Below are 12,436 nucleotides of genomic sequence, written 5' to 3'. Positions count from 1 at the left end.
TTAATCTAATAGAAAGAGAAGCACTGTATTTATGACAGTATTGAACAACATACCTTCCAGATTACTAGGTACCCTTGTATAACGTAGTACTGAGATACCGCCTTATCCGACTTTGCTTAACTAGTCCTAAACTTTTGAGTCAAGTTTTAAAGTTTTTTCACCAAATGTAAAGCCATTTTAACAACAGTAATACTAATATGAAATTTACAAAAACCATGACTAATTTTTAATATGTGTTTTTGTTTGTTAAAATGAGTTTACTAGAAATTGTTGCATCTCTTTTGTAATTTTGGACCTGCACATTTTGCATATTGCAGTTCTTTTTTTTTTCTTGACCATCACCTTGTTTTTGCCCATGAATGATATTATGTTTAGTATCATTTTGCCAACTGGTTGTAACACAATGTTAGTTCTTCATGGTTCTTTCAGATGCTGTCGGATTGGTTCAAACAAAGTGGCTCTAGGGGATTAAGTTGATTCAGTAAAATGAAGGAAGAATGAATTGATTCATAGCCCACTTTTTAAATATCATAGTTTTACTCTTTGGGCCTGAGGTACAAAAAGTTTTACCTCAGGCTTTTGGTAAAAAAAAAGGCTTAAATTCAAGTGAAGTCACCAGTCATTGGTGTCAAAGTCCAAGTCCAGTTGCAACTTGTTTTGATTACGCCAAAAAAAAAGAGCCTTTAGTCATTACTGGTTGGGGTTAACCAAAAACCGAAATCTTAAACCATCGTGGTAACAGATCAGAAAACACTCATATGGGTAGTATTGGACATTCGGAAACACACTTTTAATATTAAAATATGAAGACTTTTTGGTGCATTAGAATTTATCTCATACATTGTAAAAAATCTGATCAGGTCTGAAAGATTCATCACACCAAAGGGATCACCCCATGATTTATTCCTCTGGAAACTAATACTGCTTGAATTTTAAAATAGAGGAAAGTTTTCCCATAATTGGAATAAATCTGATTAACCTTCTTGCTACAACAAATCCGGAAAGCCGCCTACTGTGTTATAATGCTGCAGAACACCTCAAAGTGTGTTCAGACTGAAAAAGTTATAGGCACAATATAACTGCACTGATGTAAAGTTGCGAATGATTGCAAAGACACAATATCTGAATAGAAGATCCTGATTGAGGCAAAGCAAAACATGTATGCTTACCCAGAGGCTCTATGACTCATATACTGTGCAGAAAGTGTTAGGAGCTCTTACACAAAACACACACACACACACACGATTGTTAACATAGAGCCAGGCGGCACATTGGCTGATTGCTGCAAATTAACATAAACCGGACTGACTCTCCAGGCAAATTATGCTTTGCATTCAGTCTGAACTCATGTGTAGGGAAGAGGGCGGCTGGATGAGTGGGCATGTAAATCTCTGAAGAATAACTAAGGACTCATTTATACTCCCTTTACATACGACAATAGGTATATCTATTTCAAACATTGTAAATGTCACTTTCTCCCATATTGCAATGCTTCCTTTATGTTGGCATAGATGTAGCCAATAGGTGGCACTAGAGGGCAGAGTCACTAAAGCAGATGTAGTGTCGCTCTGGTTCCTTCAGCTCTGGGGGGGCACCCAGCACCCTGTTTTGGGGCCAGTTTTTGGCTGTAAGTTGAGTGTCTCTGAGTGTCGGTTAGGGAATGCCATGCAGTAACCACAAAGAAACCTTTAATCATAGTGGTAGCATATCAGAAAAAACACATACGGGTTGTTGTGGACATTCACAAACCCATTTTTCCCTGTTAGAATATAAAGACTTGGATGTTTCTAGCATTCCAGGACATTTCTAAGATTTTAGGATGTTTCCAGGCTTTGAGGGCATTTCTTGGATTTCATGTTTGCTGGTACATTAGAATTTGGCTCATACACTGCAGAAATTTGATCAGGTTTGACAGATTCATCATAAGCCACACAGGCACACCCATTGATTTATTCCTCCTGAAACTAACTGCATGAATTTAAAATGGGGGAAAATGTTCCTATAATTGGAGTGAAATCTGATAACCTTTTTGCTACAACAACAGCAGTGAAACTATCCATGGCAACCTGATTTAAAATATCCCTCTTCATTCTTACTAATACTATTGAACATGGTAGCTAGTGTTTGTATATGGATGGGTACGTTTGAGTATCTGTGTTGATGAGAACAGGCTTTTTTTATTAGACCTATACTGTTCAGAAGGCGGTATCATAAATCACTTGCAAGAAGCTGCTTGATTATGGCAACACCTCAATTAACGGCTCGACAACAGCATGACAAATTTGGGCTGCTGTGAGTAATTTCCTCAACTTACGGTGAAACTATTTGAGAGTATACACTTGGCTGCACTTTAAATCAAACAGCCCTATTAATATCTGTGGCTCCATACAGCACCCATGCTGTCAGAATAAAGGACTTAGCTGGATCATTTGGGTGTGAAACTTTATCTATATGCTGCATCACTGTAGGCTGACTATAAAGTGGAGCTTCACCTGCGTGGTGAACATGGCGATGTGATGGAACTCTCCACGTCCTCCTTGTTTGACCGGGACAGTCAGGAAGAATCTGCTGCCGTCTTTGGAGAACACTGGTTCTTGGTTCTGCAGAAGAGAAAAGAGACATATGATAAAACCTTTTCACCTTCTGTGATTACATTTCAGGTATCCATAACAGCATTTTTCAGGTTAAAATTGTATTCTCACCAGTCAGAATGGTAATTAACCCTTTGAAACCTGAACAAATTAGCTTATACATGGAAAAAAGGCAGACAGCAACTTCACAAGATTTTATCCAAAAATTTGTGAGACATTAGTAAAAATTACAAGAAAATTACCCCATAAATAGCAAAAATACAGAAAAAAAACAGTAAAAAGGAAAACAAACAATGAAATGACCTGGGGAAAAAAGTGCAATAAATTAAAATAATAATAATGACAAAATAGAATATATATTATTTCCGTAACATCTTTTTAAGTATATAGTTTTTATAATTAAAACCATAGTTTTTCGTGAGTTAGTTTTTAGACATTTTCCACTGGCTTTTTTATTTTTATTTTTAAAGTATTTCCCTCTCTTTTTTCACCTTTTACTAATTTCTTGCATTTAGTGGGACATTTCCCACTATATTGCCTACTGCCTTTTGAAAGACATCAAACCAATTTTCTCAGGTTTCAGAGGTTAAATGCTTGTTAAAAGGCGTCTGAATGCAGCAAAAGAAAAGTGATGTCCATCCAGGTTTCAAATGGGTTTAAAATTAACCCCAATAACATTTCTACAAATAGAATTTACAATCAAGATATCTACAACTTTGACTGTACAAGCCAAAAGAGTGTCTTCAAGACACTTTTTAACCCCATGAATTACTACCAAATTAGAATCTTCCTGCTGTGTATTGTCATGTTTGACTGTGTGGTTTATATTGAGTTCATCAAGTTTAAATTTATAAAACCCACAATCAGTGAATAAATATCTCACTCAGTAACACAAACACATTCTGTCTCAGACAGAGGGAGTTTACCCAGAATGAGCCTTTGGCATCTGAGACAATCTTACATAAAAACCCTTTAGGCTCTCTCTGCACTGACACAACCTCACAGTCAGTGAACGAGCATCTCACAGATTACCACCGTAACAAAGACAAGCAGCTCTGCGTGCCAAGATTATCAAGTGGTTTAAATTACCCAGCGCTGCAGCCAAATATGTATGGCTTCAGGGCTATATGACCGAATCTTGCCCAAAAAAAAATTCTGTTTCCTCAAGTAAATACAAAAAGCTGGAGCTGAGAGTCGACTGCACTCTTCAAGGAAAAAAATAAAAAGGAGTCAAATCTAAAAGGTACTAGAGTTAGAATGACATGTTTTGGCCTTGCTGGCTTTTATCAGATGCCTGGTTTTGAATCTGTATGGCTCCGGTGAGGCTGATTTAATAAGTCAATTGTATGGTGCCTTGCAGAGGTCCGTCTTGACAAGAATAGATTACAAAAATATTTCTCTCACAGCGAAAATATTACAAAAAGCTCAATATGTGCTGCAGCTTTGCAAATTTCTTAGATGAACTCTAAACTGAATGTTAACACTCATTTAAGAGGCTGCTGCTTTGATTTTTAACTTGTCCATTATAAAAAGTAAGACTAAAGTAAAACTACAGCAAACTATTGGCAGTTTTAGTTGCAGGTATCCTTCTATTATTTTTACAGTGAAACTGCCATTAATTATTTCAACAGAATATTTCTTTTAAATTTAATACAATATTCTGCAGTCGAATGTGAAGTTTATAGGGAAATATTAGCTCAAAAAAAGCATCAAGATTTATGGTGTTTTACTGTATTTTTAGAAAAAAACAGCAACTGCACATTAATGTTATAATATGACTGCTTTTTAACAGCAAAACAAAAACTTTTGCTCTGAAATAACTGTAAACTAAAAGCAGCTGAAGTTGCCAGCATCCAAATGTTATTTTATTGCAGCACTACTATAAATTATTTTATAAAAAAATATATATAATATAATAAGATTAACTTGTCAGATTTTACAGCGTACTTTTTTTTTTACACCGTCTTTTAAAAAATTCCCTCAACCGTATATTTCCGCTAAATTTATTACATTATTCTACAGTAGAATTTGAGGTTTACAGTGTAATACTGGCTCTAAAAAGCATCAAGATTTATGGAGTTTTACTGTATTTTTTTTTGGGAAAAAAACTGTACATTACAGTTATATCATGGCTGTATTTTAACAGCAACACTGTGACAAACTGTCCTCTAAAATTACTGTAAACTAATGGCAGCTGTCGTTGCTAGCATCCTACTGTTATTTTATAGTGTAATTTCCGCACATTTCGTCAACAGAAAAATGTATTACAGTATTCTACAGTACAGTGTGAAGTTTACAGCGTAACATTGGCCCCAAAAAGCATCAAGATTTACAATGATTAACTGTATTTTTTAAAAAAATGTACATTACTGTGAGAGTTTTGCCAAATTTTGACAGAAATTTGTTTAAGTGCAAAAGCCTAAAGCACTTCAGCATCTCCAAAGGCTCTTCTCTTTGCTCCGAAATCCTACAGGTGAAAATGAATTCACAGTTTACACCTTTATCTGCTGAAAAGGACGATAGGAAGGGCCGACATGAGTGGCTCTTGCAGCCGCTCACGCTGTGTTTGCATCACCAGGTGCAGAATTTGAACAGAGCCTCACCAGTATTGAGAAGAGTGTGTGGAGAAATACGTGGAGATGAGATGAAATAATAATGTGGCAGAATTTAAGCGATACCTAGACAGAGATGATTACAGCACTGGAGCACATGCTTTCAGAAATGTTCCATATAGATGGGATGAAGGGCACTTTACCTGCTTGGAGAGCCAGAGCTCAGAGCTTTCTTCATGTCTCTGAAAAAGATGTCAGAGCAGAATGTCAGTGTGGTTAATTCACCCAGATCACCAAAAAACTTGCAGCCTTTCTGTCTGACCTTAAACTTAGACTGGGTAAACAGCGGTTTTCGGAAAGTGGGACAGTATTTTAGAGGCAGTGTAATCACATTCTTTCTCCCAAAGTGAATTTTCTTTTATGTCAGCAGAACTTTTGCAAAAGCGTCCCATTTTTCATACTTTGTCAAACTTATTTTTGGCCACTTCAGCGGCACATTTTCCAGACAGAATCATCTGCCACATAATGGACCCCTGATTTTGTTGTTTATTTAAACACCCCACTGGGGAAAACCATTCCCAGTCTGAGCCATCATTTCAAACCAATATGCATGAGCGGGAGCTGCAGTTTTGGCAGAGGAGGCCGGGCGCTGTGTCCAGGCCGGAGCTAAGCTGCCTCTTGGCTGGGCCGCGTGTTTGTTCGTGCAAATCACACCAAATCAGGAAGCACAGAGCTGGAGAGCGGCCGGTGAGAGCCACAGTTCAACTGCGGGGTTAACACTGCTCTGTGTCATCCAAATATGGAGAGAATATGGAGGGAGTTTACTCCAGTTGATGTGCTACAATTTCAGCAATGTTTTCTTTAAAAAAAAAAGTAAATAAAAAAAAAAAGATGAATTAATTGATAGAACTGTCATTCAACAAAGTTCATCCACATGTCCTCACAAAACAGGCCGACCCGTTTTTATCCCCAGGGAGTCAAATATGGCAGCTTGGCCAGTGGACATCAGCGTCTGATTCCCACGCACAAGGCACCCTTTAATGTCTGTATAAGATGTAGCAGGCTGTCAGCTAACTCCAGTGTAAACTAAGGCTGTTACAATACAGTACTGACAATAACCCTGACGTTTAAAAATGAAGTATTGTTATTATGTTAATAATACACATATGATAATGTGTAAATAATCTAGCACCTCTTAACCTTTAGGGAATTTTTTGGCGCATTTTACGTGCTTCGCATTCTTCATTTTTCGATAATTTTGGCTGTGTTCATGCATATGGCATTAATTTCAGCAAAATTGTGTATTTTTGTTGTCTGTCTGTAACTTTTGTTGCTGCCTGTCTTGGTGAGGACTCTCTTGAAAAAGGGATTTTTAATCGCCAGAGGTTTTTTTTCTGGTTAAATAAAGGTAAATAAAAAATATATCACATAGTACACAATTAGTAATTACGTGACTAATTATTCAGTTCATTATTCAGGTACATAACAAACTGTTATAGTGACAGTTTACAGGGTTAGCTGGTGAACATCTGCAGCTGGTATCAAGTCAGGAACAATCAAAAAAACTCTCTAAAGCTTTTTCTATCGTCTCAGCTGGGTTCTGTTTACTCCCCATGGCAATTTGTTCTTAGGACTCCACATCGCTGGCCATTCCCCAAATTCCCGCCCCTCAAACAGGACTGTCCAATTATAGTTTAATAACTGTTACAATGTGTAGCAAGCTGTCTGGGAATTATTTTTAAGGCTACAGTGTAGGAGTGGGTAATACCTCAAATTTGGTTCCAACTTAATACAAAGTACTAACAGGGCCAAACTCAATGATAACAGTACGCAATGTTGAGACTTTTCAATGTTAACAGCAGCTAATGCACTATTATCTAAAAGAAACATATAGTGATTTGTAAGGTTAATGCATCATTTATGGGCTGCTTCTGAATATTTTAATAACCATGAAATTATTTATCAAACACAAAGCATTTATTTTTATGCTATTATTCTGAAAGGAAAAAGTTATCAAAAATAGCAAGATGCAAAGATTGTAGCACTAAAAAAGAGTTTCCATGTTGCAAGGATGTGATCTGATCTGATGGATCCAGTTTGTTTTTGTTTTGTTTTGTTTTTTGTATTCATATTCAAAAAATTGGGGATTGATCCTCTCTAACAGCTATGCTTTCTTAAGTTGTGGTGTATATGGGGCTTTACTAAGACCAAGAGTTTGAAAGATGATTGATTTTAACTCAACACTTTCCTTTCTTACTCTTTTAAATAACAAAAAAAGCAACACATATTTAGATTTTTATAAAAACTTATTTGACATAACCCCTGATATGATATGAATAAGTATTTTTATTTTTGATTTTATTAATTTTTTAATTTTTGTTTATGCCCATGTCCATTTTGTTGGTTTATAATTGATATGCTTATTTATTATTGTCTGTCATGTGTAGAATGTCAGTTTTTTGTGCTCTCATGTATGTTTGTCAGACATTTTTTGTACATATTTTGTTAAATAAAGCTATGAAGAAAAAAAAAGTTTGAAAGGTGCTGTGTTCTATTAGCGTTAACATAAACAAAAACTGGAGAGCGAAATGGTGCAGAACAGACTTTAACTGGGTGTTTAAGTGCCTGAGATAATTCTGGTTTCAGTGACTGCTGACGGGGTTAATGAGTGTCTCACATAAATACTAAAGGCACCTGTACTTTCTGTCTAACATGAATAATAGATGCAACTTTCTTTCTTACTTAGACCCTCTTGAATTCACAATAACAAAGCACCGAGTAACCACTTAGAGGATTTAAAGATGAAAATGATTTAAAATAACAAGTGCTCGTGAAAAAGTTGAAGGTAAACAAGAGCTGGGAACGAACACAACACAAGAGCGTTACCTTGGAAATCAACTCAGAAGTCAAGAATTGTTAATAGCTTCATCAAATATAAAGCTACTCCACTAAAGTTTGATGAGTTCTGCTTAGCCTTCCATGAAGTAAGTGTTGAGGATTATGTGTCATTGCACATGTAATGAAGTGTTTTCCACACGTTTATTTACTTGACAATACATTTCCAAATTAGATGATAGTTTGCGAACATAAACACAAAGGAAGGGCGAGATGCTTACCAAAACCTTTGTTCTCTACCCAAGGACACACTTCTGTGTCTTTATCTCTCTCACTCACACAAACACACACACACAAGTACACACCGTGACGCAGGCTCCTGTGGTGGTGTCGCACACTGTCAGGATGGAGATGTTCTGGGCCCGGTTCAGCCACCTGACAGATGTCTTGGTCTTGCTGATCCACTTCACCATGGTCACATAATGTTCCCTGTTGAAAACATTCATTCAGATCAGGCTGATCTGCATAGCAGCATATCATGCAAAAGTAAATCAGACATTAAATGAAACATAAACATCCAAATAAACGTGATGTACACATACTGTGTGTTGATTTAAGAAAACACTAAAGTGAAAAGGAAAATCTTAAGTTTGGTTTTGAAAGAACACAGTGTCAGAGTAGGTCTAAGGTCAGCAGGTAAACTGTTTCATTCTTATGACGCACAAATACTGAATGCCACCAGACTATTTACACTATGATATACATCAAAAGTGTTCCCATTAGAATTACCCAGTTGTTGTTTTTTTAGGGGTTTTTTAGGTTCTATAATTGTCTTTATACTGTTTTGGATTGTGGATTGTTTTAGAAGTATAATAATAATAATAGTAATAATAATACATTTAATTAGATTAAGACTTTTTAATCTTATGTGATATAAGATGTGCACATATGGGAGATTATAAATTTTGGAAACATACTAATGTCCTGGCTGTTGTTGGATGATGTGACCACTGCAAACATTTTTAAAGTTTGTCACAGGCTCATTTTACTGAGCAGTTCACTGTCACAGTCCTGTGATTTGTATGTGTGCCATCAACCCCGACCACCTCCCAGTTAATCCAGCGTGTTCAATGTTGTGTTTTATTACCACAAAGAAATTATGTCTCTGTACGTAATCCAGGCACATTATGTTTTTGCTACATCATTATGAATGCAAGTTAGTAACATACACATGTAATTGTTAGGAGACAGGGGTGGCTTTTCTTTTGTCATGTTTTTTCTACTTAGTCCTATAATGGCAGTACAAGACATGTCTCTGTTTTATTAGGTGGGACGGTCCAAGGCTCAGCCCAGCACAATAAAATACATTCATACACCTAATGCAAGGAGATGACAGACAATAGATTGAAAAACATAAAGTCACCAGAGATTCATTAACAGTCATGAGACTGAGTTCAGGCAAACAGTGATGCAGTCTGATTAAATCTGAAGGTTATCACGAGGTCTCTTAAATATGCTGAAATGACAAATGCAGCTGTATTCACTGTGAAATAATCATAAAAATATATTGTTTTCTCTCAGCAGGCCCATGCAGGCCTGGATATGTTGGTCGTACTTCGTCCTTGAGTTTAAGGGCTCTCCTCGTTGAAAGTAAAAGTTACAGCTACTGTAACTGCAATGCAGGGGCACAGTGAGCTGCAGTGCACACCATTCCCCAATTAAATGTGCTGAGTGTCTAGTGAGCAAAAAATTATCATCTGAAGCCATAAAATGTCAAAAGTATCCCTTTCAGTAACACAGCAGCTGATGCAAAAGTTTGACAAACAAAATGCAGCTCGTCTTACCGCAGCTTGAGCGTCTCTGGAGGCATGAGCTCCAGCGTGTGCGTCGGCCCGTAAAGATTGACTACATAGAGTTTCACCGCCGGGTTGGGTTGGCCAGCCTGCAGGCAGAAGAACAGTCCAAGCTTTAGACAAAAGCCTCACAGCATCAAAAATGGCAAGAGTGACTAAGTGTTGATGGAGTGATTTGGAATGAATAATTCATTGAGAGCATCCCTTTAAAAGCCCTTTTAAATGTTTTAAAGTGCACATACAGTTAGACAGTAATGCATGTGTTGTTATGTAGAGGATTTGTATCAAATTAAACAGCAGTCTGCTGATTAAACATGATCCATCTGAGAAACACTTCAAACAACTGTGAAGTACAATCATAAACACTGGACATTTGCATTCTGTTGTTCTCATTTAACACTTTGTAACCAAACTGGCATGATTTCTTTTAAAATAATGGGGAGAAGGCAATAAGCACTTTAAGAAGAAATGACCCAGAAATTAGGGACGAACAATAGTTAAACATCATCTTTATCAACAAATATTGAGTATTTTTTTTATTATGTACAATGAATGAATATTACATACACTGAAAAGCATTGTATTTTATCTTCATTTGTAGGTGGGCCATCACGATAAGAGTATGTTGAATATAATGTTAGTTCCACTACAGAAGTGACTCGATCACTAAATTTGGGTGGCGAAAGAAGTGGAGATATCAATATCAGTAACGATGATGGGCCAAATGAGTTTATATTGGATATTGGCAAAAAATCCAAGATCGAGTTGTACAACAGTACAAGAAAATTACCTGAAAATTAGCACAGGAAAACAAACCTGACAATCTGACAAGTCGATCTTACTTTAAAAAATCTTGGGAAACCAACTGCCTTGAAAAAATAAAAGTGAATATAACTTCAAATCCAAATTTACATGTACTCTATCTAAATTTTAAATTTACTTCAAATTTAGCTGTATTTACTTAATTTTGTGAAGAACTTTAAAATGGCAGGTGGAATTACCTTGTTGTTCATTAGCAACTTTAGTAAACCAAGTTAGTCTAACTTCCCTTGATCATTACAAAGAGGATTTTTACCAATAATGAAGTTAAAAGATCTGTTTTCTTAACATGTTTAAGAATATAGAAATATGACTGACTAGTTTGCAATCAGCAAATTACAGATAAAAAGCACAGTAAACTGAAGTTGCTAAAATGTAGAAAGATTGATTTAATTAAACTTTTACACTTTTAACTTCCAACAACTTCACAAAATTGAGTAAATATGACTACATTTTAAGTAAGCTTAACAGTGTGATATAAAGTACACATGAATTAAGACTAATAGTCATATTTACTTTAAAGTAAAATCAGATTTTACAGTGAAACACACAGGAAAGTAAACCAATAAATAAAGAAGAAAAACAAAGAAATGGCTTGGAAAAAATCTTTTTGAATAATCCTGTAATATAACTTTGAATTTCTAACTATGATAACTATAAATATATACAATGTTTCTCTAGAGATTTTTCACTATCTTTTTTTAAAAATTGTTTTTTAAAATCACTAATTACTTGCAATTTGAGGGACATCTCTTGCCAAGTTGCTTAGGGTTTAAAGGTTTACTTATATTTACTCTATACTTTTACACATAATTTACACAATATTTACCTCACCTAATACTTGTAAAATGTATCTAAAGCAACACAAGAAACACTTTTCTTGTGTTGCTAATCCTGGTTTCAAATGTTTAAACATAAAAAGCCTTCCCTCAGATATTCGAACATTGTTGGGATTAGTGATGTTTGATGTCAAATTAATTCTTGAAGATAATTTCGGATTCTGTGCAGTTTTCTCTTTCACTCCACCTTTGATATCTTTGATTTCCTGTGTTTGCAGACTCGTGCTGATGCGCAGAGAGAGCTCTATAGGAAAATCTACAGAGAGAACAACAGGTGCTGCTTTCAATCAAAGATCAGCAAATCTATTGCAGCTAGCCAACTGCTTTGTGTATTATCTGTGTATGATCACTGCATTCTGTTCAAGTCAGGCGACTGTCAGTGGGGACAACTGTTCCCTTTCTTTTTGACAATGTACAGCCTCCCTGTATGACTGAACACTGGTGGATGGTGGCAGCACGACACTCTGAGACTGTTTTTTATAAACTGTTTTTCTTTTATCTTGCTGACTTCAAACCATGTTGAATATATAAAACTGTGATTTCAAATTGTTACAATAGAGTGTGAAGGGAATAAGAAGAATAAACAAAATATCAAATCACAGATGTTGTTCATTCAACAGCAAATGTTTTGAGAATCAGTTTGATAGAGATCAGGTACAAGACTTCATATTGGCTTTGTTCAGATGTATTTGCCTTTGGATTATTCTGTGAGCATGTTTTCTTGGAAGACAACTGTGTACCCCCAAAAAACAGCTAAAAACAGTTGGAAACCACATTAAATAGCGTGCTAAGACATTCCATAATAGTCTAAAAATAATATATAACCTAAAAGGTCTGCATACTAAACTTAAGAACAATTTAAGCACACTGTCATTATTTAAAAAAACATTGCTTGTGTCTTAAGAGCAAATTTATGAACCTTACCAATCCAACCAATCTGAGGGAGA

General features: G+C 35.8%; 1 protein-coding gene across 3 annotated transcripts in view; it reads right to left on the bottom strand.

Moving 5' to 3' along the window:
- The window catches only part of dpp10 (dipeptidyl-peptidase 10 (non-functional)), a 274,909-nt gene that overhangs the window by 22,086 nt on the left and 240,387 nt on the right, over positions 1-12,436 (bottom strand). For all 3 annotated transcript variants that reach the window (XM_042494908.2, XM_042494909.2, XM_088082895.1), the window contains 4 exons: positions 9,823-9,920; positions 8,344-8,467; positions 5,347-5,385; positions 2,493-2,600 (listed from right to left, as the gene is read on the bottom strand). In XM_042494908.2, the coding sequence (XP_042350842.1) occupies positions 2,493-2,600; positions 5,347-5,385; positions 8,344-8,467; positions 9,823-9,920 (369 nt within the window). The remainder of the gene's footprint in view (positions 1-2,492; positions 2,601-5,346; positions 5,386-8,343; positions 8,468-9,822; positions 9,921-12,436) is intronic.

Source organism: Plectropomus leopardus, chromosome 10 (genome assembly GCF_026936395.1).
Source record: "Plectropomus leopardus strain MGB_pleo_1.0 chromosome 10, ASM2693639v1, whole genome shotgun sequence".
Classification (NCBI taxonomy): Eukaryota; Metazoa; Chordata; class Actinopteri; order Perciformes; family Serranidae; genus Plectropomus; species Plectropomus leopardus.
The sequence above is the reverse complement of the archived record's forward strand: the minus strand, read 5'-3'. Positions and strand labels throughout refer to the sequence as shown.